Source organism: Molothrus aeneus, chromosome 15 (assembly GCF_037042795.1).
Source record: "Molothrus aeneus isolate 106 chromosome 15, BPBGC_Maene_1.0, whole genome shotgun sequence".
Taxonomy (NCBI): Eukaryota; Metazoa; Chordata; class Aves; order Passeriformes; family Icteridae; genus Molothrus; species Molothrus aeneus.
Genome location: NC_089660.1, coordinates 6,742,378 through 6,770,203, shown reverse-complemented (window position 1 = coordinate 6,770,203; position 27,826 = coordinate 6,742,378). Strand labels below are relative to the sequence as shown.

Below are 27,826 nucleotides of genomic sequence, written 5' to 3'. Positions count from 1 at the left end.
TGATTTGTGCATGAATCTCCTCTGGCGGAGGTTAGCATGGCCTCAGAATGCTGTTCCCAGGGGAGATACTTTTTTCAGGCTGAGTTTGCAAATCATTTAAGGCTGAAAAAAAAAAATCCCTTTAATACTCTTTACAGCAGTTCACAGTTGAAAAACTTGCTGTTTGTCCCTTTTTGTTTTCTGAGCTTTCAAGTAACTTTGGCATTTGCAAAATATTCAGGGATCTTCAGAGAAAATGCTTGTGAGGGAAGTGAAATGTTTAAGAAGTCTTTGACTTCAATGAACACTTAGAAAATTTGCAGCCATAATAGTCTGCCATTCTTTGTGTCTATTTCCCTTCAATTTCCTTTCTTGTTTTCCTTTTGTTTGTTTATCTGCTTGCTCCATTTGATTGAAATTGCTTCCTCGACTCTTGTTCAGTCGGAAGCTCTCCCCGGGTATGCTGCCTAAACCAAACCCAGCAGACCTGCCACATCTCATCCCCACGGGCTGGACATGAAACTTGTCCCCATGGGCTGGACAGGGTTGTCTTAATGCACCTCATCCCTTCTAACTGGGCAGTGAGACAGACCTGGGCGGCTCGAGTGGGTGATTAACTCTGGACCTGAGCGTGTCTCTACATGCCGGCACAGTCCCCAGCAGCCTCCGAGGGCAGGGCAGGAATGGAGCAGCTCATTTCCCCCCTCTCTGAGGAATGAAGGGAATTTTGTGTGTGTGCATGCAAGTTGGGGGCAGCCAGCCAGTAACTTGGATGTGGCCCTTGAGCTTATCTTGAAGTCAGGGAGGAAAAGCTGAAACGATGTGATCCCAGCACCCTGAAATGACACCTGGGCTCTGCAGATGGGCAGGAGGCTGGGGACAACCTCAGGTTTGACCGCCTTTAGAAATCTGACACAAAGGGTGTGTGCACACTGGGGGAAGGATGAAAAGGCTCTGTGTCGGAGCCTGACGCCCCAGTTACACCAAACACACAGCCTGGGCCATACCCTTTGGACACCCCATCGTGCTCATCCCGGCAAACAGTGGGAATGAGGGGGCCTGGCGGGCGCATCGCGGAGCACCACGATCATCACAGGCACCCGGGGCGCGGGGATCTGAGCCCTCCCGCCGGGGGATTACCGCCCGCCTCACGGTCACCCGGGCCCGGAGGGGCGCGGAGCGGGGGCTGCGCTGGGAGGGGCGGGGGCAGCCCCGAGCCCCGCGCTGCCCCCGGCGCTGTCCCGGGCCAGCCCCGGCCCCGGCCGAGCCGCGGAGCCCCGCGCGGCCCCCGGGCGGTGCTGGCGGGGGGCGGCGGGGGCGGTGCCTGCCCGGGCGGCGGGCGGGACGCGCCGAGCAGGGCCGGGCCGGCGGAGCGGGCGGCGGCGGCGGCCTGGCGGAGCGGAGAGGAGCGGAGCGGAGCGGGCCCGGCGGCGGCAGGTACGGCCCGAGCGGGGCGGCGGCGCAGACAAAGGGCGGGCGCGGGAGCGGGCGGGCGGCAGCGCGGGCCGGGCCCGCCGGGCCTCGCACCGCCCCGGCCGGGCTGCGCCGGGAACCGGGCCCGGCGGGTCCTCCCGTCCCCCGCGAGCGGCGGCACACTCCGCCCGGCCCCGCGGCGGAACGGCCCGGTGCCCTCGGGAGGAGCCGGCCCGGCTGGAGCGGGGGTCCGGCGGGAGCCCCCAGCCCCGAGCCGAACCGCGGCCCCGCCAGGCCGAGGGGGTCTCGGGGCTCGGAGGAGGCGGCGAGGCCGCGCGGTGCCCGGGGCTGCCGTGGCCCCGCCGCTCCGGGCACCGCCGGGGAGCAGCCGAGGCCAGGCTGCAGCACGGTGCCAGGCGCGGGTGCTTGGCCTGGGGTGTCCCCGCTGCCCAGCGGTGCGAATGGAGGTGGCTAAAAGCGTGCGGGACCGAAGAGGCAGGGCAGCGCGGCCAGGACACCTGGAGGTGCACACCTTGCGCATGGCACGGCTGGCCCAGCCTGGCTGGCGGTCTGTGGAGCACCTCACCACCCCCTCTTGAAGAGGTCCTGGCATTTTCTCCCCTGCTGGTGAGCTCCTGGGCTTCTCGTGCATAGCTGTGTGTATTATCTCCCCAAGTCTTTTGGGTTTGCCTCTACCACCGCACCAGGCTGTCCCCTGCAGGTATGGGCAGCCCCTGATGCCCGGTGGCACAGAAGCCATAGCAGCTTGGGCGACCTTTGGCATGACCTGGAAGACTTTGCTTCCTATCGAGGCTGGTGCTCCCTCCCAGCACTGCAGTCATACCCCAGCACCGGGACTCTTCTATCCCATGATCCCAGTCAGCTGCTGCCACAGCACACCATGGGGATGGTTGTCTTCCCACTAACGGTGCTTGCAGGGTTGGGAAACCGGCGCCTTGCAGTGCCCCTTTGTCACCGGCAGCCTTAGAACAGCAGCTCTTCCTGCAGCAAAGCAGCACCTTTGTTACTCACATCTCGACAGTGGTTTTTACTGGGCTGGGCTGGTGAAGATGGGGAGGTGAGCAGCCCTGTGCCTGCTCCTCTCAGCTGCATATGGGGACCACAGCTGAGGAAGCTGTCCTTTTCCAAATAAAACAAGCAGGACAAATTCAATAGGAAATAAGTTCCTCTCTTCTGAGTGAACTTACCGTGGGTGGAGAAGAAGGAAATTAAACAATAGAAAAAACGTGCGGGGCTTGATATGGCAGGAAAATAAACCCCAATGCTGGTGGCCTCTGGCAAAATGACTGAGCATCTTCCCTTTCCCTGTGTCAGTGTTCATTTTGGGCAAGGACAGCAAAGGCAAAGCTCATGTTTCCCAGTGCCCCTCCATGGCTGGGGCATCCCTGTGTGGGTATGGGGAAGCCAGGACCACCCCATGCCACCCATTGCCCAGCCCCAGTACATGCCATGACACCCCACCAGCTGCAGCCCCCCAAATTTCCCCTTCCAACCTGGAGCTGCTGGCACAGGGCACGGATGCTGGTGGGGAAGCCCTCACACACACAAAGCCCTTCCCGCTTCCTGTGCCTTTGGGAAGCTGGTGGGTCTGATATGATTTTGTTTCTATGGGGTTGGAAAATCCATGCCACCAACATACAGGCAAACAGACTTTTCCTGACAGGTTGTTTTGGGTTTTTCCCCCCTTCCTGTGTGTCTCTGTCAGTACTGTAGAACAGGACATATTTAATACGCTGTTGGTGGTAATTTAAACTGAAGGAAAAAGACACCTCATAAGTCAAAACCCAGGCTGGAATGAAGAGGGAATGATTAATATTTTCTTCAGTGGCATGTCATGGTGAAGTATGGCACAGTCGAGTGTGTCCCTGCTGCAGAGTGTCACCATCAGCACCTGCTTTTATAAGCAGGTTTGATTTTGGGGTATCTCTGGGTGCTGGGCTGAGGATGGAGGGCTGTGGTCCCACCAAGTTTCCCATCTTGGCCAGCTTCTGACTGCATGCTGGAGATGGAGCTACTGTCTTGGCTCCTTGTACTCTGGGGCAGAGTCATGGAGGGTTTTGCTTAAAAGAGGTTTTTTTCTGCCTTCTAGATGTACGTTAATGAGCTGTGTTTTTATTTTTGGCTGTTGAGGTAGAGCTTACCAGCATAAGGTTACGACTCCAGACAAGAGAAGCAAGATACTAAGTTTCTGTCTTGTATTTGCTTCATGGCCTCAGAGGACAGGGGCTGCCGGTCTCTCACTGATGTTTCCAACCCTTCCAACTTCAGGACAGCCCTTGACATCCCTGTGAGGTTTTGGCTGAGGTGGTGGCATTGCTTTGTGCCATGTCACATGTATGCTGGTGGTATTGGAACTTGACACAGGGGCAGGAGGACTTGGGTGGAGGGAAAATGGGATGCTGCTTTCTTGGAGACCATCCTGCAAGCCTTGGGGGCTGTGCCCAGTCTGCAGGTGCTGGTGGGAGATGGTGCCCCTGTGCCCACTCTGTCCCCAGGTGTGGAGGAGCAGGACAGCCCTCATGCTGGACTCCTGGAAGGGCTGGATGAGTCCCACCCTGTGGACACAGAGAGATGGTGGACTGTAGCTTATGATTCATGTTGTTTTCCTGCGAAAGCCACTGACTGTAATGGCAGAGCTGGCAGAAGACTGATCAATATTGAGCTGTAAATCCCTCTGTGACTGCGGCCAGCGGCAGCCACTGGGAGCACCTCAGTTCCCATGTCCTCCCCAAAACCAGCAGGACCTTGCTGCAGCCTCCAGAAACAGGACACTACCTTCTACACTACCTTCAGGTGGCACAAGCCTTCCTAAAGGGGTTTAGGAAGGTCAAATGATCCCTAAATGGGAGGCATCCCAAGAGGAACTGCCCTGGTATTTATGGTGGCCATGTCCTTACTTCAGCCCTGCTACTGATCTGGTCAAAGCTGTGGAAATACAGATTGTCTTGGAGCGGTCAAGACTCTCTTCTAGGACCTCTGTCCTGTTGTCCTGCTTCTGCCAGGGAACACAAAATAACTTGGAATTTACATTCTCTAATGTAAAGCAGGGAAGAAGTGTCTCCTGTCTCTGAGCCTGGGCATGTTGAGGGTTGGATGTAGTGAGGGATGTCCAGCTCAGCTCCCTCTGCCTCATGGGGAGATGTGTGTCTCACCCCAAAGCTCTGGGTATGCTTAGGAAGGATGGCAACCCCTAGGATGTTGCTGCTCCTTGGGGTAGCCTGCTCCTCTCCTGGCTCTGCTTCCCATGTCTTGGCAAAACCCAGATACCTGGGTACAGGTATCCAGATACAGGGCTACAAGTAGTAACCTTCTAGCTATTTGTCATCTCCCACCAAGTATTCACCTTCCTTCCAACACTATCTGCATCTTCACAGCCTTGTACAGGCCTGCAGCCCCAGGGCTTGGAGCTCTTAAAGAAAGGGGATGCATTAAAAAGCGTTAACCACAGTTCTGAAGTGTGGCTGTGAGTGCTGTCAATGCCTGGACACGTGGCTCAGGCCGTTTTCAGTCTCCTCCATCAGCCTTGATCCATCCCTTGCTGTGCTGGTGCACTGCTGGTCTCATGGGTTTGCGTCAGAGAGTGGGATTGAGGCCAGGAGGGAAGGAGTTGGTGCAGGTGGGGCATGACAGGTTGGTTCCTCGAGCATTTGCTTGCCTTGGAGCCCCTGCAGAGGAGAAGGAGGGGACAGGGCTGATGCTAGAGCAGAAACCAAACCAAAGCAACATACTTATCCTGGACATGCCATTAGGTTCCTGCAGCCTCAGACCTGGATCTGGAAGTAGGAGAGGCAAGAGGCAGCTCAGATGCTTTTTGGGGGCAAGTGTGGCCTTCGCCAGTGCTGTTCTACGGGGGGAAAACAAAACAAATCTTGCAAGTGTTCACTGTGCTCTGTGCCTGTTCCTGCTCCCTATGTTTCCCCTGGGCTGCTGAGCCTTGCAGCCTCTGGTACATTTGAAGGGTGACAAAGTTTACATGCAGAGGTAATGTCTTTTATTAGCCTAACTAATACCTTTAGGAAAAAACAGATGTGCTCTTGGGCCTGAGAAATGCCTGTGCGGCCAAAATGTGTTGCTTTTTCCAACTGTGTCCATTGGTCTAATAAAAGATCTGACCTCCAGCCTGTCCTGGCCATGACCTTGGAGCGTGCTGGCCCTGGAGGCTCCTGCCTGTGTGTCAGTGTGTGCTGCCCAGCCCTTCCCAAAGGACCTGCCACCCCAGGAGCCACCCCAGGAACACACCCACGGCACAGCAGGCGCTGCTCTGACTTCTCCTTCGATACTGGCTGCCAACACCTGGCCCTGAGGCTGCTTTGGGCTCCTGGCAGTGTCTGCAGCAAAGTGGAGATCAGAGGCAGCTCAGCAAAGCACTGGGGCATCAGGCAGGATGGATGTGGTGTGACAGGAGCATCCCGGGGAGCCCCTGGGAGGAGGGAGCAGCTCCATCCTTGCAGGGATTTCTCTGGAATGTGGGCACTGGCAGGGGGGTTGGTTGCTCTGTGTGAGCTGGTCCATGCTGTGGTTTTATGGATTCTGCTTTGCAAAAGTGCTGGTTCAGGGCTGGGCTAGCACTCACAGGGCAGCCTGTGCCCTCCTGAACAGCTGGCAGGATGGCTCTGCTCTCCTTGCTCTCCTACCAACTTGGGAAGCTGTCAAGAAAAGGAAGCAGCTGGCCCATCCCATGGGCCTGGCAGTGCTGCCGTGGCTGAGCACAGGGAATTGCTGCTGCCTCAAGGCTCTCTGAGATCCAGTGTCACCCTCACACTCATGGCAGGACCAGCATCTCTGCAGAGAAAATCTGGCCCAGCCAAGTGTCAGAGGCAGCAAAAGGTGGCATCAAGGGGCTTTCAGGCCTTGATTTTTTGGGTAGGAGTCCTCGTGTGACCTGCCTGTGAGAGGGCAGGCTGCCACTCCAGTGAAATATAAAAATGCATGTGAGATTATTTTCCCCTCATCCTTTTCCTTTTTAAAATACTTGGGATTCAGACCCTGATTATCCAGAAAGGCTCTTGGGTGCTTGGAAAGCCACAGGAACCGACACGGCACATTTCGAGGCAGGAAAACCCAATTCATTGAGTGGATTTTTTCCCCCTGTGAACCCACTTAAAATTCATGGGGAGTTTTGTCGGTAAGAACCTGTTTCAATTAACAGACAAAAGAAACTCTCCTCGTTAAGCGCCTCTTTCAATTAAGGTTTGGGAGAATTCCCCAAGCTCTGCTCTGAGGCTGTTCCCAAGGATTCAAGGACAAAAAACACCCCTGAGGAGCAGTCACCTGTGAAGGGCTTCAGCTTTTTTGGGGGGGCTGCTGTGGCACAACCCAAGCCATAACCTGGCTGTGGGGAGTTGGGGTGTTTTGTTGGGATGGTGTTGAGGATCATCAGTGCTGCGGGATCAGCTGCCCAACCCCAGTGTCCCTGGGGCATAGGAAAACTAATGACTGCTGCTAATTGCTGGCCTGGTTTGTGGAGGAGACCGATTTCACGTGGGTATTGGGAGATGGTGAGGTGCTCGTCCAGATCAGAGTGCTGAGGACAAGGAGGGTGGGAGCCACTGCTGCCCCAGGATCAGAAATGGGTTGACCTCTGCAGAGGATTCCTCTGTACAGCCTCACTGATGGGGCTGGGGAACAGAGTGGGACATGGGGATTAGCAGGGACAGGACCTTGGGATGTGGGTTTGAGATGTGGGGTTTGCTAGAACTAGTCTTAGAAACCCACCAGTTGGGCTTACCAGCTGCTCTGCCATGAAAAGTTTTAATTATGGGCTTCCAGAAACCTAACCCAGTTTTTAGGGATTTAGATTTTTTTTAAAAAATTATTCAGGTTTTTTTCTCCCCTAAAAATTCAGCATATACATGCCACACACACTGAACCTTGCTTTTTCATCCCTCTGCAGGCAATGAGCTGTTCTCATGATTGTTTTTTTTGAAGAAAACCTGAGAAAAACATGACTTTTATCTTTTGCAGTAAAACTGAAGTGCTAACAGGGCTTTGTGGGTGAAAAAAATGCCTCTTCCAGAGCTGGACACTTTGACTAAAAATAAATTTTTTTAAGTGAAAATTCTTAACCACTTTCACTGGTCTCATTGCTCATATTGGTTTCATTCCCCCAGGAACAGGAAGGTGGTGGGCAGGCAAAGCCAAAGGTTTATTTCCAGAGCAGAGTGAGTGTCAAGGGGAAGCTTAGTTCAGCAATCCAGGTGAATACTCCAACTGACCAGGCTCTATAAATCAGATCTTAACAAAAAAGAGCTGAGAAAAAGGGAGGATTTTCCTGCTGAAGTCCTCCTGGGGTGGAAATTCTCCAGACCTTATAAATCACGGATGAGTTTTCCTGATACTCCCCTATGTCTGGTCATACCCAGCCTGTGCAGGAAGGGGAGAAGATGAGCCATGTGGGCTTGCAGTGGGAGCAGCACCAGTTGCTGCCTGTCACTGCCTGTCCCAGGGGCAGCTGCTGGGGCTGCCCTTGTCCATTTATAACCTGGCACCTCTTGGGCACTGGTGGAAGGCTGGTGTCCTCAGGAAAGGAGCACTGGGATTGTCCCTCTCACAGAGCAGGGTGTTTTTCTCCCTGGTAGGTTGTAACTACTGTTTGCAAAGTACTTAAGCAGCCTGTGTAATTACTACTAAGATGCTCCTTATCTGGCATTACAAAACCTCTGGCAAGTGGGTGACTGGGACAAGCTCCTTTCTGCTCCTCTGTGTCCTTCTCTGTGTTTTCCCCTCTCTGTCTGCTCCTGCCCAGACACCCAGGCTTTGCAGCTTGGCAGGAGGCAAATGGATGTCCCTACAGCTGTCCAGCTCTCTTGGGCCCATCCTCAAGGCTCATCCAGGCTGTCAGGACATGGAGATCACCAGGAAAAACTCTTGTTTTTGCAGTGGCTGAAGTTTTTATTCTGACTTTCTCTTCCTGGGCTGCTATGGCTTAGTTTCTTGTGACCCAGGGACTGTTCCCCAGCTCCAGGGGCATCCTGGTGGGATCATCACACCACCACACACCACAATAAAGGAGATCATCTCCTGATTGTGCCTTCTCTTGGTCAGTGGGTCCAGCTGTGGCTGGGGAGAGAGGAGATGGGGACAGGGACAGCCAGTGGTCCTTCACACCCTGAGACAGCTCTTTTCCCTTGCCAGTGCTTCCAGCTGCCTGCAGATATTTCCAGTCATAGCTGGGATCACTGTCATTTAGAGCTGATAAAGGCAGCAGTGCAGAGATGGGTGTTTAAAGGCCATTTTTCCATGCCAGTTACTTTTTCATTTTCAAAGCAACCTCCCCTGTCTTGAGCTTGCAGTTGTCTCCTGAATAATGTGATGGCATTAATCTCTTCTCTAAGGACATGCTTAGCTCAGTGGTTTTAGATCTGTAGCCCTCTAAATATTACCAGTGAGTGAAGGGGATTCCCTCCAGAGGGAACTTAAACCTATTAATAATAATATGTCTGCCTTGTGCATCTTTTACAGGTAGTGCTGATTCCCATGGCTGCAGGGCACCACTTGGTGATCTCTGGGGATGCTGCTGAGGGTGCCTGAGGTGTGAGAGAGACAGAAGGTGGGGTTGGATGAGCACTATCCACCTGCTGGGGGCCTGAGCCCCAGCCTGGCCAAATTTAGACCTTCCAGTAGCCTTTTGCTTCCAAGTGGGAAGTGCAGCAGATGTGTAGGTGGGGCTGATCCATCCACATTCCTGCAGTGGTCGGAGAGGGGAAGTGTTGGAGCGAACAGGAGTGATTGCAAATCACTGAGCTGTGCAATGCAATTTAGCATCCTGCCTCTAAATCCTCCTCCATCCATGCTTAACCTCCAGGGCTGGCTCACATGGAGAAGTGGAGCTGGCATGGTGCTGAGGAGGTGATTAATCAGCACTGGTGGGTCTCTCCCTGCAGTGATGAGGAGTGAGAATCAGGGGTGCCCACCCAAAGGGTGCCAGCAGGAGAGGGGCAGGGTGACCCATCTGGCTGTGATGTTTAAGATGTGGCTTCATCTCTGTGGGTTGAATGTTGGAGGATTTGGAGCTGCTAGAATTGGGGACCAAGCTTCTTGCACAGAATCTTGAAGTGTTTTCTGTATGACAGTGGATGCCTGCTCTTCTCCTTCTGCCCTGTCCAAAGTAGTGTAAGGGAATGTGTGAGCAATTTCTTGTTCTGTCACACCCATAGTTTTGAGCTCCCCTCTTGTTTCTGAGCTATGGGCTTGGGACAGTTGATTTATCCAACATATGGGACTTGTGAACTGCCTGATCTTCACTGCTTGCACCTGCAGCCAGACCTATTCCACCCCCCAATAAATCAAACCCTGCTGTGGTTGTCTTTTGGGATCACTGACCCTTCCCTGTCCTCCAGATCTGTTTGCACTTCCTTGCTTATATTCAATCTTTGCATCCCTGCAAAATCTCACTGGAATTTAAAGGAAGAGTGCTGTAAGCCACTAATGGAGATGGTTTCATTCCCTCTCATCCCATCTGGTGCCTCCCTGACTTTCTGGGGTGCAGTGGTTCCCCAGGCAGTATTTATGGAAAATAACTCTGAGCAGGGGGAAACCACCATCCCCAAACTGCACCAGGGGGTGTGTTTTGAAAAGCTTTTCAAACATTTTTCCTTTCCTCCTGCAGCTCTCTTAGATTTGAAAAGTAAAGGGCTTCCCTGTCCCCTGGTTGTGCTCCCTGCCTGTCCTGGGGTCGGATCCGGCTCCGCAGGGCGCTCCGGGCTCCCAGCCACGCCGGGAAGCTGCTTGGATGCTGATTGTGTTTGTCAGGGCAGCCGGATTAAGAGCATAGTGGCTAAGCCTCCTCACTGAGCCTCCTCTCCAGTGGAGTCTGTGCCAGGGCATTGCTCAGAGACCCATGAGAAAAGAGCATTTTCCAGGGCTCTTTCTCCCGGGGTCCTTGATGTGCAGCTGTGGCTGAGCACCTGCCCGGTGATGGGAGCCTGCCAGCACCGATTTTGGGGGCCTGAGGTCTGTGTGTGAGACTCAGGGTGACATTTCCAGCTGGTGCCTTTTAAACAACCACTGTGGTTTCAAAAGGCACCTTAGCAGCATCTAAAAATCAGGTTAAAAGGAAGTTTGACCCCAGCTGTCACCTTGCCAGGTCTTGTGGTTTTTTAAATTTTACCATCTTGTTTCTGTTTTTGTTTTAGAAAAGCTGTTGGTCTCAAGGACTTGTTTTGTGCTTTTGGGCATGAACCTGCTTCCTTCTCTGGCAATGAGCTATCCCACCACTGCTGGGGCTGTGCATGGGTTTGCTGGGCAGGATGCAGCCAGCACCCACTGTGCAGGGGGGTGGGTTTGCTCTGGCAGTGAACTGGCAGAGCAGGATTCCTGCCTGCTTCCTGCCACACTGGCAGGTCCCTGGGGCAGGATGCTGCCCATCCCAGCCCCAGCTCTCACCTGGCTGCTCTGGGGGTCCAGTGCTGGCCCCCTGCCTGGGCAGGCTTTAACGTGGCAGCCTGGGGAGACTCAGCCAGAGTCTGGCTGGAGATGCTGTCTCCAAAGCCTGGTCATTAAGTACCGGTAATTAAAAGCTCTTAGGAGAGTGGACTAATGAAGCGCAGGTGATGTAAATGCAGAGTCCTCTTCCCTCTTTCATGGAGGGTGGAGCAAGGATGGACACACCATCCTGTCCATCAGCTGCTGGCTCTGGTGCTTGGCATCAAACCCACTGCTGCCATTTGCCTGCCCATCACTGTGGGAATGCAGCTGGCAGCACCCTCTGCTCCTGGCAGATGAAAGAAATGGAGAGGGAGTGGGATAGCACAGCCAGGTGCTGGATAATGCATTCCCAGCTTGCTGCATCCCTAGGCAGGGAGATGCAGGGAAGCCTCTGCACAAGCACATCCCTAAAATCAACAGACCTGGAGAAGTGCCCTGTCCCAAAACCCCAGCAGGGCTGTTGTCTCAGGGATGCTGGAAGGGCAGAAGGACTGAGGTGGAAGAGACAGGACACACCTCAGGGGGACTAAGGAGAGAAGGTGCAATCTCTCTTGGTTGTGCCTGGAGATCATCCATGTGCACAAAAATAAATTACAAATCAGTAAATGCAGGTGTTCCACCATGCTCAGCACAGCCAACAAGGGGAGATTGCTGGTGTGTCCTGGAGATGGTGAAGGAGGAGACAGTGATGGAGGCTGCAAGGAGACCGGCTGCCAGCAGCACCTACAGAGGCCTGGCTGAAGCAGTGCCATGTTGGCAGGATTGGGAAGCACTGCCTGGAGCAGGAGTTGCTGCTGGGAAGGGCAGGGATGACAGGATTACCCTGCCAAGCCCCAGCCTGTAATCCACAGTGCCGCTCAGCCGGCCACGTTTAATCCTGTTAGGAGCTCGGCTGGTGTCAGCAGGAAGGGTGCTCAGCCACGATGCTGGCAGGGCACAGGGAGCTCTCCCTGGGAGGAGCAGGGACTCTTGCCCTTGTCCCCACCACTGATAGTGAGTCTGGGAACAATGCTGTGAGTCACTTCTTTTCCTTAAATGCATTGGCCTCATCAGTCTGTCTCCTAGTTGGCTTCACCTTCTGGCAAACAGTGCTTATTGTTTTCCTGTTCTTTTTTCAAATAAGCCTTTCACAGGGAAGACAAAAATATTCCCAAGGTCCCTTTGGCTCCATGTGGTCACTCCTGCATTCCCATCTCGGTGACCTTGGCTGGCGGCTCCTGGCTCAGCCTTGAGCCACCCTGCTGGCAGGCTCCCCACGTCCCTCCCGTGTCCCTCCCTGCCAGCTGAGCTGGGCCATGGGGCTCAGACCACCCCCCGTTCTCCCTGGCAGAGTGCAGCTCCTGCTGGGCACAGGCAGGAACGGGGCTGCTTCTCCAGCTGCTTGAGGTACCAGAGATTCACCAGGGGCTGGGGGCTCCCCTCCATAGCACCTGGTGAGGCACCTGCACTCCAGGTGCACCCACAGCCGGGATCCCACGGCACGCCGCACTCCTGCTGCATCCCTGGTGCCACAGCATTCTTGTGGCAAGCCCTGGCACGCCAGCGAGCTCGTGAAGACTCTGCTGGGGCTGTCAGGCTGGCAGAAACAACAGCAGCAGGTTGGCACTGTCCCTGCCCTCTCATCCCCCCCCTCTCTCTCAGGGTGCCGTGTGGAGCCGGGGAAGCAGGGATCAGCCATGCCCACATTCCCAGCAGGATCCACGCCGAGGCCGCCCGCCGCCCCCTCGCCCCGCTGAGGCCATGGAGCTGCTGCTGCTGCTGCTGCTGCTGCTGCCATCACCACAGGAATTTTGGCTTGGCAAGGGGACTCTTGGTGCCTCTGCCATGGTGACATGAAGCAGACGGCGAGGGACGCCGGACTGCTGGAGGGGAGAGAGCCTGCACAGGCAGCCTGCTAGTATTTTAATTTATTAGTAGTATTCAATTTGATTTTACCTGATTTTTTGTTGGTTGGTTGCTTGCTTCTTCCCCTCCCCGGGGCTTGTGAGGGGAGGGGTGGGCAGGGGAGAGGGACCCTGCCTCACCCAGCGGATGCAAGGATGACTGTGCTGGCCAGGGCCCGGCGGGGTATCTGGCAGCTCTCTCCGCAGGTGGTGTTACTCCTGCTCTTTGCCTTCTGCCTGCTCAGTGTTTTCATCTCTGCTTATTATTTATATGGGTGGAAAAGGGGCTTGGAGCCCTCTGGGGACGTGGCGGGGCCGGACTGCGACGAGCCCAAGGTCGCCCCTTCCCGCTTGCTGCCACTGAAGACCCTCAAGGTGGCCGACTCCTCCCGCACGGACCCCCTGGTGTTGGTCTTTGTGGAGAGTCTCTACTCCCAGCTGGGCCAGGAGATTGTGGCCATTTTGGAGTCGAGTCGCTTCAAATACAGGACAGAGATTGCCCCGGGGAAGGGGGACATGCCCACGCTGACTGACAAGGACCGGGGACGCTTTGCGCTCATCATCTACGAGAACATCCTCAAGTACGTCAACCTGGACGCCTGGAACCGGGAGCTGCTGGACAAGTACTGCGTGGAGTACGGCGTGGGCATCATTGGCTTCTTCAAGGTAAGGGGGTACAAGGGGCAAACCAAATCCCATGGCCAGGCCAGATGTGAGCCCTGTGTCCTGCTGCCCCACCGGGACTTTGCCCTCCCCATGATTTCTCCAAGCAGCATGAGTTGCTGTGGAGCACAGGCTTCTAGCAGAGAAGCTCTCCCTTTGGAAGGGCTGTGTGGCCTTTGGAGATTTTGGGGGAAAAAACACACTTCTGGGATCAGTCCAGTTGCTTTTAGCACTTGTTTTCCAGCAGTGACCCTTGCTGGGGTTTGCCAAAAGCATGAGCAGATATTTTGCCCAGCAGCCCTTCTCCTGCCCAGGGCTCCTAGCCTTGGGGCACTTTGCACATAGGACGTGAGCAGGACTGAGTGTGTGAGGGGGATGAGGGCACCCCATTCTCCAGAGAGGAAAGAGAGAACCCAGAACCTGGATCTCAAGGGGTGGTGAGCTGCTGCCTCTGTTGCCGTGGCTGTTGGTGAGCCCCTGCCTTGTCCCCAATGTCCTGTCTCCTGTAGCTCCCATTTTCCCCATGCAGGCCAACGAGAACAGCCTTCTGAGTGCCCAGCTGAAGGGCTTCCCACTCTTCCTCCACTCCAACCTGGCGCTGAAGGACTGCAGCATCAACCCCAAGTCGCCCCTGCTCTACATCACGCGGCCCAGTGAGGTGGAGAAGGGTGTGCTCCCCGGGGAGGACTGGACTGTCTTCCAGTCCAACCACTCCACCTACGAGCCCGTCCTCATGGCCAAGACCAAGTCAGCTGAGTCCATCCCTCACATGAGCGTGGATGCTGCCCTGCACACCACTGTGATGCAGGACCTGGGCCTCCACGATGGCATCCAGAGGGTGCTCTTCGGCAACAACCTCAACTTCTGGCTGCACAAGTTGGTCTTTGTGGACTCTGTCTCCTTCCTGACTGGCAAGAGGTTGTCTCTGCCCCTTGACCGCTACATCCTGGTGGACATTGATGACATCTTTGTGGGCAAGGAGGGCACACGCATGAAGGTGGAAGATGTCAAGGTGTGTCTGTGCTCTCCTGGATGGGTGGGCGGGGCTGGACACTTGTGCTTGCTCAGGGATGCTCCAGAGATGAACTTTCCTGCTCCCCTGTCCCTCTGAGAGCCCCTCTGCAAAGTGCTCGGGGACATTGGTGCTTGCCCTGATGTGGCAGCTGTCCCTGAGACCACGTGCTGAGGACACTTTGCTTTCTCTCCCCTTCTCCCAGGCACTGTTTGACACCCAGAACGAGCTGCGCACCCACATCCCGAACTTCACCTTCAACCTGGGATACTCAGGGAAATTCTTCCACACAGGTTAGGAGGGCAAGGGCACCGCTTCTCCTGTGGGTGCTGTACAGCTGGTGCTGGGGCACCAGTTGGTGCTCAAAGACAGTGCTGTCAGGGCTGTAGGAGAGTCCTCAGGCATCCCACCCCATTCTTCTATCACCTGGCCACCAAGAGGGGCTGGCCCTCCCTCTGCCCCAGCTGCTCACACAGCTCTCTGTGCTCAGTGGTGACAGCAAATGTCATGCCACAGGTACTGATGCTGAGGACGAAGGTGATGACCTGCTGCTGTCCTACGTGAAGGAGTTCTGGTGGTTCCCCCACATGTGGAGCCACATGCAGCCTCACCTCTTCCACAACCAGTCGGTTCTTGCTGAGCAGATGACCTTAAACAAGAAATTCGCTGTTGTGAGTAAAATGCTTCCAGTGGGCTTGCTTGTGGTGAGGGCAGGATGGTAGAAGAGGACCAAAGAAGATTCCCAGGGAATGCCCCCTTCTTGCTGGAGCAGAGGGACCTGGTGACATTAAGTCATGTCCCCCATGTTGCAGCTGTGTGGGTAAATCCATTTATACTCTAGTAACTAGAGCTAAAGGATTTATCTGCAGCAGCCAACTTGTTGCTGTGGCAGTGAGCTGCCCCAGTGGCTGTTGAAGGGGAGACTCTGTGCCCTGCAGCTGTGCTCACCTGGCCTGGAACCGTGGGGATGCAGAGATGCAGCCCAGGGGGATGCTCAGCCTGGCACCGTGTGAACATGTGCTGGAGCCGTGGCTGTGCTGGGAGGCTCTGGCTGGTGGAAACTCCCTCTACAGGCTGAACTGTCAGGGACATGTTTGATTTTAAAGGCAGGCTCTGACCTTCAGCTTGGTCTTGGGCTGTCCTTTGTGTGGCACTGACACCAGTTCATGCTGTGATTGACTGACAGCTGTCTTGAATCCAAACTGGTAAAGACAGACCTGTTAATAATTGGATCCTTTGGCCTAAGAGAGGGATCTTCAACCTAGCTTGAATTTATTATCTGATAATTACAAGTGCTTAATTAGAGAGAGACCAGACTTTTCCTACTTAGGATGGGCAATGTTCCAGCTCAGACTTTCCAGGCTGTTTTGTATCTACTGATACAAACCAATCCGCAGACCTATATAGCTGTACCTCCTCATTCTTCACACAACAGCTTGCCTGTGGCTGTTTTGTGGGTGACAACAGAAGACAGGGACGAGGATGGTCTGAATGAAGCAGAGGAGTGGGTGTCCACCCAGCATGGCTGCTCCTGGGCTCCCTTTTGTGGAGACAGCGAGGCGTAGGAGAGGATGCAGAGGCACAGCCTTGCCCTGGTGGCTCTGCAGAGGCACAAGTAGACAGTTTGTAGCTGGGGATGGAGAGGAGTTGGTTTGTGATTTTGGGGTCTCCACAGTCACCCATTCCACACTCTCTTCTCTGCAGGAGCATGGCATCCCCACTGACATGGGGTACGCTGTGGCCCCCCACCACTCGGGCGTGTACCCTGTGCACGTGCAGCTGTACGAGGCCTGGAAGCAGGTTTGGTCCATCAGGGTGACGAGCACGGAGGAATATCCACACCTGAAACCCGCCCGCTACCGCCGCGGCTTCATCCACAACGGCATCATGGTGGGTGCTGGCCTTTGTCTCTGGGCCTCTCTTCTCCTGTCTCCCCCACCAAAACCAGCACCTTGAGATGTGGTTTCTGTGCGGCTCCAGTTTGAGGGGGTTGTTCCCCCTTGCTCATCCTGCATGGGTGAAGCTTGTGTGAGGACAGTTTTTGGCTTTTCCATCTGTCCACATCCTTCCCTTCTGTGAATGGATTCAAGTGAAGGGTGGTAAGGGGCAGTGGAACTGGTCCTGCCCTCCAAGGGATGGAGGTCAGGTTCCCCCTTTTTGTGGGGAAGGGAAGGAGACCCAGCTCTCAAAGCCTGGAGGAGGCCATGTGGCCATTTCATTTCCCTGGCTCTTTCACCTGTTCCATACATATCTTTTTTCCTGCCCCAGGTACTCCCCCGGCAAACCTGTGGCCTGTTCACACACACTATTTTCTACAATGAGTACCCTGGTGGCTCCAGTGAGCTGGACAAAATCATCAACGGGGGTGAACTGTTCCTGACTGTCCTCCTGAACCCTGTAAGTACTGCCCAGGGACAGACAGACAGATGTCTTGCGGGGCTGTCCTGGCCCTGCTGTGGGAGATGTCCCCAGTGTCCTCAGTCAGGGTGGGGCCATTTGTGGGATGGCTGCTGGGTGAGGCTCCAGTAACCCCTGCTCTGTCCTCTTGGCTTCAGATCAGCATCTTCATGACCCACCTGTCCAACTATGGCAACGACCGCCTGGGCTTGTACACCTTCAAGCACCTGGTCCGCTTCCTCAACTCCTGGACCAACTTGAAGCTGCAGACATTGCCCCCCGTGCAGCTGGCACAGAAATACTTCCAGATCTTTTCCGAGGAGAAGGACCCACTGTGGCAGGTACCCCTGTGCCTATAGTAGGGGGGCTGTTCTTCTTTATTGTGCTGGGAGAGGGTAGTGGGGTACAGCTGGCCCTGCTTTGGGCCTCAGGTAGCTTCCAACCTGGATTTCTTTCTGGTTCCCTGTGTAAGATGTGGCTTTTCACCTCTCACTGGTTCTGCAGGCAGTGCCAGAAAGGGATTTGTCCTGTAGACCTGGAGACAAGCCCAGTCTTTGTCCTGCTTGCTGAGCAGGGTGGCCTCCCCTGTGTCTGCTGAGGCTGGAGGGGCTGAGCAGTGGTGGGGTCCCATCCAGGCTGCTCTGTCTCTGATCCTCCACACTGTGTTTCAGGATCCCTGTGAAGACAAACGACACAAGGACATTTGGTCCAAAGAGAAGACCTGTGACCGATTCCCAAAGCTTCTCATCATTGGGCCTCAAAAAACAGGTGCTTCCCTTCACCTTCAGTTCTGTGAGCATGCTGGGGGACTTGACAGGACCCACAAAGAGCCTCTGTCAGCCCTCCTGCCCTGAAGCAGAGCTTGGAGAGAGGTTTGGCCTGTGTAAACTTCCTCTTTCTGTCTGTCCAAAGGAACAACTGCCCTTTATCTCTTCCTGGGGATGCACCCGGACCTGAGCAGCAACTACCCCAGCTCGGAGACCTTTGAGGAGATACAGTTCTTCAATGGACACAACTATCACAAGGGCATCGACTGGTGGGTCTCTGCATTGTGGGGACTGTCCTGGGAGTGCCCATAACTTTGGGAAGGCGAGCAGTGGTGCTGTGAGGTTTCCCTTCTGAGTATCTGAGATGTCCCCTGTGAGGGCAGTGCTGGGGCCATCTTGTGGTGCCTGTCTGCCAGCCTCACACTGTGCCTCCCCCAGGTACATGGAATTCTTCCCCATCCCCTCCAACACCACCTCTGACTTCTACTTTGAGAAAAGTGCCAACTACTTTGACTCTGAAGTGGCTCCTCGGCGAGCTGCAGCCCTGCTGTCCAAGGCCAAAATCATCACCATCCTCATCAACCCTGCAGATCGAGCCTACTCCTGGTATCAGGTCAGCCTCTGCCCCTCCCCTGGGTTGGGCAGTCCTGTGGGATGGTGGGCTTGGCTCGGGATGTGAGGTGACTGGGGCTGAATGAGGACACATCATGGTGGCCTGGCAGCCCCTGCACCTCGTGGGCAGCCCAGGATTGGGTTATTACCCTGGGGACAAACCTGCCTTGCTCCTGCCTGACAGCACCAGCGAGCTCACGATGACGTGGTTGCCCTGAAGTACACGTTCCACGAGGTGATCACGGCGGGGCCCGAGGCGGGGCCGCGGCTGCGGGCGCTGCAGAGCCGCTGCCTGGTGCCGGGCTGGTACGCCACCCACATCGAGCGCTGGCTCAGCAGCTACCACGCCAACCAGGTAGGGATGGCAGCAACCTGCCACAGGCTTCTTTCATGGAAAACCCTTTCCTTAGGATTTTTTCCTCCCGAGAAGCTGAGAGGCCTCAGAAACAAAATGTAAACATTGATTATCTGCTGCTGTGGAATGCAACAGGTGGATCTGTGATTGGTCTCATGTTGGTTGTTTCTAATTAATGGCCAATCACAGTCCAGCTGGCTCAGACAGAGAGCCCAAGCCACAAGCCTTTGTTATTATTCCTTTTTTTTCTATTCTTAGCCAGCCTTCTGATGAAATCCTTTCTTCTATTCTTTCAGTATAGTTTTAATATAATATATATCATAAAATAATAAATCAAGCCTTCTGAAACATGGAGTCAGATCCTCCTCTCTTCCCTCATCCTAAGACCCCTGCGAGCAGCAACCAGTCCTACAGCCCTCACCCACACAAGGATGTGGGGGAAAGAGATCTTGCATCCTTCCCCTGGGAGCTGTTTTTCTTAAACCGTACAAATTACGGGGAGAGGAGTAAAAGTACTTGGAGAAGGGGCAGAGGGGAGATGCTGTGCAAGAAGGGAGCCTGGTGATGAATAACACACAAAGATGGCCTTGTGTGGGTTGTCAGAGCAGGGTTGAAAGGCAGTGGGGCAGAGGGCTGTGGGTGGCTCTGCAGGGTCACCCAACACTCACCCTCACTCTTGGCCACACAGCCCTGGGGCTGCCCTGTCTGGTGTCACCATGGAATTGAACAGGACAAAAATAGCAGGTGAAGCTGCCCATAGTTCAGGCTATCTGCAGGGAAAACGGGAGCTGGATGCCAGCCCTGCTGTGACCCACACAGTGCAGCACTGCTGGAGAGTAAGGATCAATCCCTGAATGATTTTTCCACTGTTGATTAACCTTATAAAGTCTTATTAGTTGCCTGCTGCTAGTGTAATTGCCATGTTGCAATCCCAGCTGCCTGTGGGTTGGGTAGCCCTGAGCAGAAGCTCTGATGTTGTCCTGGGTGGGTCCTGGCCCTGGCTTTAGTTGCATTTCATTTTTCAACATCCAATGTAAGGGAGCACCAGGGCACATTGGTATTTAACAGGTGTCCTGGTGGCAGATTTGGCTCCAGGGTGATCTCAGGTGTGTTAAAGGTGTCCTCTTGCCTCAGGAGAGCAGGGCTGGGAGCCAGTGACACCTCACCCCTCTGCCTTGCTCCCTGCAGATCCTGGTGCTGGATGGGAAGCTGCTCCGAACAGAACCCGCCAAAGTGATGGACACGGTCCAGAAATTCCTCGGCGTGACCAACTTCATTGATTATCACAAGACCCTGGCGTGAGTCCTTACCCAGCTTCTCCTTCCTCCACCCTGCCATTGCTCCCATGCACTGTATTGCCCTGGGGACACTGTCCCAGAGCAGCCCCCAGCCCTGGCCTCTCCACGGAGCTGCTGTTGAGTTGGATGAGGCTGAGCTTTCACCTGAGACTTATCCAGACACTACAGTGAGCTCACTCCAGGCAGCCCAAGAGCAGCCCTGGGCTCCTGGAGCAGATTTCAGCATTTGTGACACAGATGATGATATTGAGCCCTGGCACTCCATCTCCTCATAAATGCTTGAGAGCAGCTGCTGGCTGTGTGGCACCTCTGCAGGTGTCACCTTGCTCTGAGCCTTCCATTAAACCCCACTGTGGGAAGCCTCCAGAGCTCCTAGAGAAATAATAATTTACCTCTGCCAGGGCTTGCCTATGTATTTGTCCACCCAGGTGCTCCTGGGGCACTTGAGGGCATCCAGGAACAAAAGTGCTACAGAAAATGGTAATTAAACCCAGGTAGAGACTGTGCTCCCTCATCAGGGCAATGAATGAGCCTTGGTGAACTGCTTATTGCACAGCTGCAGGGGGAACCTGTGGTACCAGGGGGTTGATAACAAGATGTTAGCTGGGTTGTGGATTCCAGAGGTGGAGAAGTGCCCTGTGCAGGGCTGGAGAGCAGTGGGAGCTGCTGGACAGGATGTCCATGGAAGGTGTGAGGGGGATAAGAGGGCTGAGGCAGAGCTCTCACTTTACAGGTTTGATCCAAAGAAAGGATTCTGGTGTCAGCTTCTGGATGGAGGGAAAACGAAATGCTTGGGAAAGAGCAAAGGGAGGAAGTACCCCGAGATGGATTCAGATGTGAGTATGCAGAAAGCCTCCTGGGCTGGTCCTGAGCAGGGCAGGGCTGGGCTGGGGAGCTCCAGGCTGGTCCCCTGACTCTCCTCTCTGCTCTCCCGTTGCAGTCACGCTCCTTCCTGCGGGACTATTACAGGGACCATAACATAGAGCTCTCCAAGCTCCTGTACAAAATGGGGCAGACTTTGCCCACCTGGCTGCGGGAGGAGCTGCAGAGCACCAGGTAGCTGCTGCTGCCACCCCCCAGCAATACCTGAGCGGGGCTGACCCTGTGCCAGCAGGACCTTCTCAGCAATACCTGGCCTTGGAGGGGACCCCAGGAGCACACAGCATCACTGGAGGCTTGGAGGGGATCCCCAGGAGCACAGGGCTCCGCTGGAGGATGTCTGAGCAGCGATCCAACTCTGCAATCCCTGTGCTCCCACCTCTCTGCCTGCCCCACACCTGTATCTCTTTCATTTTATTTTTCCTTTTTAATTCCTCGTCACTTCCCGCCCTGCTCTGGCATAGGGAAGTGGCACAAATTCCCCCTTTCTCTGCTCAAAATGGGTTCCAACTGCCTTGGGCCCGAGGGCAGCACCAGAGCTGTCCCTCACTTCCTGGTCCGAGGGTGGAAGAGCTGTTGTGGGTGCGCTGGTGGTGACTTTGCTGAGCTGGAGCAGAGGGATGGAGCTGGCGGAGACCTAAAGCACAGAGGAAACCAGACCCACTCCTGCCATCAGCCTCATGGCAGGAAACAGGAGAGTTTGCTGGATTTCCCCAGTACCTACTCGGAAAAGCTGAGAACAAGGTGGATTTTTCTTTCAAAGACTGGGGCACCATTTCTTTTGTCATCTCTGTCATCATATTCCAGCTCCTCAACCTCTGGCTCCCTTTCCATGGGCAGTGTGGTGGGAATGTGGCCTAGCAGGAGAAGGGGCTGGCATGCTGGTCTGGGCATACTGGTCCCAGTATGCTCATGACCCCCAAGCCCTTCCTGCACTCTTGTACACATGTGGTGTTTCCTGTGGTAAAGCCAAGTGGTGCCCAGCACACCCTGGCTTGGAGGAGAGCTCGGGGACAGAGCAGACATTGGGATAACGGCAATCAGAAGAATGCTGAGAGAACTTCAAACCTCTTGAATATTAAAAATGAAAGTATTTTAATAATGCTGGGTTTTACGGGGGGAGGGGGGGGTGGTGTGTTCATTTGGTTCCCATTTTGCAGGGAGGTGTTTTTTCTTCAGTGCCAGGATTTGTACCTAAACCCCGAGGGTTTTATGTGGTCTCTTTGGTCATTAGACATGACATGGACAAAGGTCAGAGGGGAAACAGGAGGGTTTCCCAGTGGGAGACACATCTTTGTACCAGTGGGGCTGCACAGAGCTGCAGCCTCTCCCACGCCCTGGGATTGCTGGCAGAGGAGACTGAGCCATCACGGGTTTGCTGGGATAAGGGCCCACGGTTCCCCTTGGATGGAGCTGCCCTGCAGGATGTGGGATGGCAGCAGTTCCATGGGAGGGGAGGCAATGCCCAGTGCTGCCCGAGGGGGCCAGGGCAGTGGGGTGGATGTCTCACTGCCCTGCTGGCAGCAGCATTCCCACCTGGATGTTTCACAGGAGCCCTGTAGCCACACCTGGGGCCATGGGGGCTGTGCTGGGGAGGCTCCCAAGCACTGGTGTAGGGTCCTCTTGAACCAACTGCTAATAAATGGGGGGGGGCTCTGGTTTTATTTGTTGTTGCCTGTGTCTCTCCTCGCTGGCATGATCCAGCCCTGCCCCTGGGGGTCCTGGCTGCCTTTGGGCCCATCTTTGGGGGTTTGGAGGGGGCTGTGTGGGAGCAGCTCTCCATGCACGAGGTGGCAGCAGCTCTCTAGTCCTGGATCCGTGCACACTGCACAGCTCCCAGAGCCTCCTCCTCCTCCCGGGACAGCATCCAGCACCGACTGCCTGAGCACTGGGGAGGGATCTGGGGGCCCGGGGGGTCCTGCTTGCCTTCTCCCCCCTGCCCCAGGATCCATTCCCTGCCTGCCCGAGCCTGCCCGCCCGTCTGCTGCCTCCCCGCTGCCTTCCCGCCCGGCCCCTGCCGAGCGCTGCAGGAAACCAAGACGGAGCCTAATGAATCCCAGACGGGTCTGTTTGAACCTGTCCGAGTGACAAACGACGTGTGGTGCCGAAGGAGCCGCCGGATGGAGGGAGGAGAGGGGGCTGCAGGGGGAGATCTGGGGGGAACGATGGAGCTGCTTGCCCAGAAGAGGAGGCTGCTCATTCCCTGAGCTCATTCCCTGGAGCACATCCTGGCCATGCACCCACCATGGTTCCATTCCTGTGTCCCCATGCCCAGGAAGGAGCAGTGTCAGGGGCTGGCCTCCAGCCCCAGATGATGTGCAAGGAAACCTCCATCTTGGCCCTGGGCTGCCCCAGGTGGGCCCAGCTGGTGCTCAGCTTAGTCCTGAATTAATTGCTTGGTAATTAACAGGGTCATAAGCACAGCTCAGTTCCATGCCATGACCATGGGGTGCCCAGGAGGATGAGGAGGTCTCTGCCCTCCCACAGCCACAGGAGAGCCCTGTGTGGGAGGATCTGTTCCTCTTGCCTGTCACCCGCCTTGGCACCAGTGATGTTTTTTAGCTTCTGCCAAAAATGCGCAAAGTTGGCAAAATCCTTTCTGGGCTGAGCAAGGGCCAGAGGCTGGGCAGCTGCAGCCAGCAGGCTCAAACCCTCACTGCCCCCCGGACTGCAGGGCTTGTCTGGGCTGTTCCTGCTGCAGCCTTGTCCTGCAGCCCCTACCGGGAACCCCACGGCAGCTCCTGCCCAGCTCTGAGCTTCCATGAGCTGCATGGGGCACTGGGTGGCAGTCAGCAGCTTCTTGGGGTTCCCAGAAGAGCAGATGAGAATGCTCCTGGCAGCCCCAGCCTGCAGGCAGGACCACGGTGGCCATGGTGAGGGCTGGCTTTGCAGCCCACAAACTGCTGTGGGGTTGGGTTCATCCCTGATGGCTGCATTCTGCACCTTGATTCATCCTGCAGCGTGTCCTGACACATCCTCTATCCTCGTCCTGACACATCCCACCTCCGTGCCCCAACGTGTCCTGTATCCTCCTGGCTGTTGGGATGTGCAGGATGTCTGCAGGAGGGACATGGAGCTCAGCTGTGCCTGGGCTGCTCTTCCCATGGGGTCAGGGAGTGCTGGTGGTGCCACAGCCCACCCAGGGGCCAGGAGGGATGTGGGCAGGAGGGATGCAGGGAAGGGATGATGTGGCAGCAGGGATGATGAGGCTCACCTGGCTGGGCACAGGGTTGGAGGCTGCTGGCTGCAGGCAGTGGGGTAACTGATGAGAATGTGCCACTGAATGCAGGCACTGCATGCAGGGACCTGTTGTCCCCTAACCCTTTCCTTGTCCCCAGCACAGCTGTACAGACCAGGCCTGGATCCCACCCCTAAGGTGCTTCACTTGATTTAAGACCTCCCCAGCCCTGGGAAGGAGGGGTTGGAGAGGGGTTTTGCAGGGAATGAGGTGGCAGTGGCAGCAGTTGGGGTGCATGTACACCCAGCCAGCTCCTCCTGCCTGCTGCCAGCAGTGCCTGGCTCCCTGTGGCTGTTGGGAGGCAAAGCCCTGCAGAGGGATATTGTGCCTTCCATCATCTGGTGAGCAGGGTGGGCGGGGGGACAAGAGACAGAACTCTTGGATGACTTGAAAGCCATCTCCTGTGTTGGCTCCCCAAAGCAGATGGAGGTGGGGGTGCTCAGCAGTTTATGGGTGGGATGGGTTCCTCCTCCATTCACTCTGTGCTCTCCCCAGCCTTCTCAGCCTGCTGAGCCTCGACATTTAAATCAAGCTTTACAATGAGACTCACCAGAAATCAGAATTATTTCAATCAAAGTATGTCTATACCACGGATTTAGGTTGAAGGAATCTCACTGTCACTCCCCCATCTCTGCTCCTCCAAAGAGGCACACAGATATGGCCAGAGCCCAGCAAGCTCTGGCCTGTCCAAGACCTTGGCTCTGGAATCCATGGAGGAGTCAGGACAGGCCATGGGCACTGCTCTCTCACAGGCTGTGTCTGCACCCAGTCAGTAACAGAGATCCCTGACCATGAGGAGCCCCCTGCTCCTTGAGAAAGGTGTCCCCAGCCCAGGTGAGGCTAAAGCAGATACTGCAAATATTTTATACTGTGGCAGGACTGTGAGCACAGCAATGGCTTCACCTTCTTCCACAGCCCTTTGCTGCAAGCTGGGGGCCTCCCAGGGGATCTTGTCATGGACAGGGAGGTGACAGAGGTGCTGCTGGTGAGGCTCTGGCTGGGGTCGTGCTCCTGCAGGGTGATGGGACCCTCATGGAAGGTCAGATTCGGGGCTATTGGAAGCCTCCTGAGGGCCCATGTGGTGTCACACAGTGCTGTGTGCTGGGAGGGGACTGTGGCCATGCCAGGCCCTGCTGGAGAGCTGGGTCCCTTTGCATCCCCCCCACAGCTGCTGGGATGTGACCTTGGCTCTGCAGCCCTGACCCTGCTGCATCCTTGTCATGGGACCTGTGACTGGAGAGGGATGATGCCTAGGAGGGGGGAACAGTGCAAGTCAGCAAGTCCTTGAATAAAAGCCATGCAAAATATTTCTTTTAATGCCTCTCATGATTTTGAAGTGACATATTTACACTTCATGATAAAACAACACTAAATCCCAGTGTCTGAAAAAGTCAATGTGTTTCTGTTACATGTTCATCTACCCTGTGACTACAAAGCTGATATAAATCGTTTTGTAGATCTACATTTTCCTGTAAAGATTTATAGCTCTTGTTTCAAAGATACAAATGTATAGAATGTCTCCTATACATGCAAAGACATTTATATATAAGGTATTTACAACGCCTAAGACTGTAAACACAAATTGCCCATTTAAATGTCACAGCCCAAATCAGAAAATGCTGGGGATGCAAAATAGACTTGAAATGTCAAAGGACAGATGATGAAAAGAAGTTTCTTCCATCTGGGAAAATTCTTATAACCAATTTCCATTAATCCCAGCTTTCCAGTGCCTGCAGTTAACCCCGTTCTGTGAGTGCTGCTTTTGCAGAGATGTGGTGATGGGCAGCTGGGCCCCTCCAGCCCCCAGGGCTGGTACCCCCCTCAGCATGCCCCTCATCCCAGCCCTGCAGCTGCCCTCCCTCCCCACCTGCAGCCCCTCACCCTGTATCCCACTGCCCTCCCGAAGGCGCCTTTGTCCCTTCCCGCGTGTTTGTGATTGGAACCAGGTGTGGGAGCAGCTCTGGGCCTGGGGGCAGCAGGGGCTGCTTCCCTGGGCTCTGGAGGCAGGGAAGCAGTGGGTTGTTCCCCCCCCAGAGGGGTTGCAGGGGCACAAGGGGATGAAGTGAGCACTGAAGGGGTGACCCGAAGTCCTCTGGCTCCTGCTGGAAGTACTGATGGCTGGCAAAGCTGGAACCAGGCAGGTTTTGCATGAGTGGAAAAAGATAAAGGCTGATAAGGAGGATCTGGTTTAATAATGCAGGGGCCAGCTGGGAGGCAGGCTGGGGTGTCCTCTCACGTCAGGAGGCCGAGGATGAGGAAGGGGTGTGGGGGGATGCTGAGCCCTAAAGAAAAGTGAAGGCAGACACTAAACAAGGCTCCAGACTCTGAGGGGGGCAAAGGGTGACAAGATGTGTGTGATTCTGGCTGTCCTGGCAACTTTTCCTTGAGCAAATCCAGCTTCTGGCCACGTCAATGCAGATGAAACTTGTCTGAGCTCAGGGAGAGGCAAATCCCATGCTGGTACCAGCACATTCCCACTGCCAGGGGGCTGGCACTGCTGTGGGGGTGGAACTCAGCCCACACAATCTGTAATTTTCAACCATTTTAATACTTCTCCTTGTCATTTTAAGCCCCGTGGGGACTCGGTGCCCTTTGTTTGCTGGTGCTTTCAGGTTGCTGCCCTCCCCAACCATCCCAGCACTGCCCAGAGCTGCTGGAGCATCCCCCGTGTGTCCCTGCCCTTGCTCCTCCCTGGGGCAGCATCTGCAGCTCCTTTTCAGGGCACACTTGGGGAGCGAGAGAGGAGAAACCCGGGAGCCAGGGCTGCTGCAGGGGCTTTCCAGCTGCAGGCACAGAGCAGGGAAATGTTAAAGGGTTCCCGCTGCTGCACATCTGGCTTGAGTTTCACCGCTGGAGCCTCCCCGCGCATCACGGGGGTCGCCGCTGCCGGAGGCCCCGGGGCTTGGGGAGCCGTGCCGTGGATCCCAGCGCCGGGGCGGGCAGGGGAGGCTCCGGGTGTCCTTTCCCCCCGCACTGGGGGCTACAGAGCCCATCTCAGCTCCCATCTTCCCAGCCCATCCTCCGCAGCCAGGCGTGAGCAGCCCAGCCCTGCTGACCGCTCAGGCGTGCTGGGATCGCCGCTGCCACCCCCGGGACCCTCCCCTCGTCCCTCCCTGCCACCTCCACCCAGCTGCCCCCGCCGGGCTTTGCCAGGGGCTTTCCCCCTTATCCCTTCCATGCAGGACATCACCTCCACCCTGCCCTGCCCCATGTCCGGCAGGGCTGGGGGTGCTGGGATTGCAGTAGGAGGGGGTTTGGAGCCGCACGGCGAGCCGGACCCCCAGTCCCGGCTGCCACCAGGGTCTCTTCCGCGGGCCACACACATCCATATGGATATTTACACAGGAAGGGAGCGAGCATCCAGCCCTGCACGGCCGCGTGGCTCCCCACGCACACCCCCCCCCCCCAAGCCGTACGGACCCAACACGAATCAAACGCCTTGGAATGAGCCAGAATAAATATTTTACGGTAAATTACCAAGGCTAATAATTATAAAAATCTGTTCATATAACCCGGAGCCAGGGAAATGTTTCCAAGCAGCTGGTGACCACATGGGTGACAGTCCCCAGCTCCCCAGCTGGGCTGGGGGACCCCCCCTGCTCGTGGGGAGCAGCCCAGGGTAGGGATGGGGTGGGTCTGGGGTGGGTCTGGGGTGGGTGTTCTCCCTGGCTCTGCTGCTGGGCTTGCTGGGGGGTCTGTGAAGTCCCGTGGAAGGGCTGGAGTCAGGATTTGCTGCAACAGCGACTGCTGATGGGGTTTAAGGAGGGGATGGTGTGGGGAGGGGAGGTTCAGCTGCCCATGGGATGGGATTGTTTTTACCCATTCGGCCACTCAGAGATGACTTTTGGTGCGCAGCCATCCTCCCCAGCCAGCAGGATCCAGA

The 27,826-nt window shown here is 55.6% G+C and overlaps 1 protein-coding gene across 1 annotated transcript; it reads left to right on the top strand.

Moving 5' to 3' along the window:
* The first annotated feature begins 1,335 nt into the window (after positions 1 to 1,335).
* Positions 1,336 to 22,369, top strand: NDST1 (N-deacetylase and N-sulfotransferase 1). The gene is made up of 15 exons (XM_066560159.1): positions 1,336 to 1,416; positions 12,481 to 13,388; positions 13,915 to 14,397; positions 14,603 to 14,690; positions 14,914 to 15,068; positions 16,102 to 16,287; positions 16,666 to 16,794; positions 16,953 to 17,135; positions 17,466 to 17,562; positions 17,707 to 17,830; positions 18,000 to 18,174; positions 18,358 to 18,528; positions 19,717 to 19,826; positions 20,560 to 20,662; positions 20,767 to 22,369. Exons 2-15 carry the CDS (start codon positions 12,879 to 12,881, stop codon positions 20,884 to 20,886), a joined length of 2,634 nt encoding a protein of 877 aa, XP_066416256.1. The 5' UTR covers positions 1,336 to 1,416; positions 12,481 to 12,878; the 3' UTR covers positions 20,887 to 22,369.
* Positions 22,370 to 27,826: the final 5,457 nt, after the last annotated feature.

What these genes read in the sequence shown, in the direction of transcription:
- NDST1 (XM_066560159.1), top strand. Translation starts at nt 12,879, where the DNA reads ATGACTGTGCTGGCCAGGGCCCGGCGGGGTATCTGGCAGCTCTCTCCG. An exon ending in GCATCATTGGCTTCTTCAAG is followed by an intron (nt 13,389 to 13,914) that starts GTAAGGGGGTAC and finishes TTCCCCATGCAG; the next exon opens with GCCAACGAGAACAGCCTTCT. An exon ending in TAAACAAGAAATTCGCTGTT is followed by an intron (nt 15,069 to 16,101) that starts GTGAGTAAAATG and finishes TCTTCTCTGCAG; the next exon opens with GAGCATGGCATCCCCACTGA.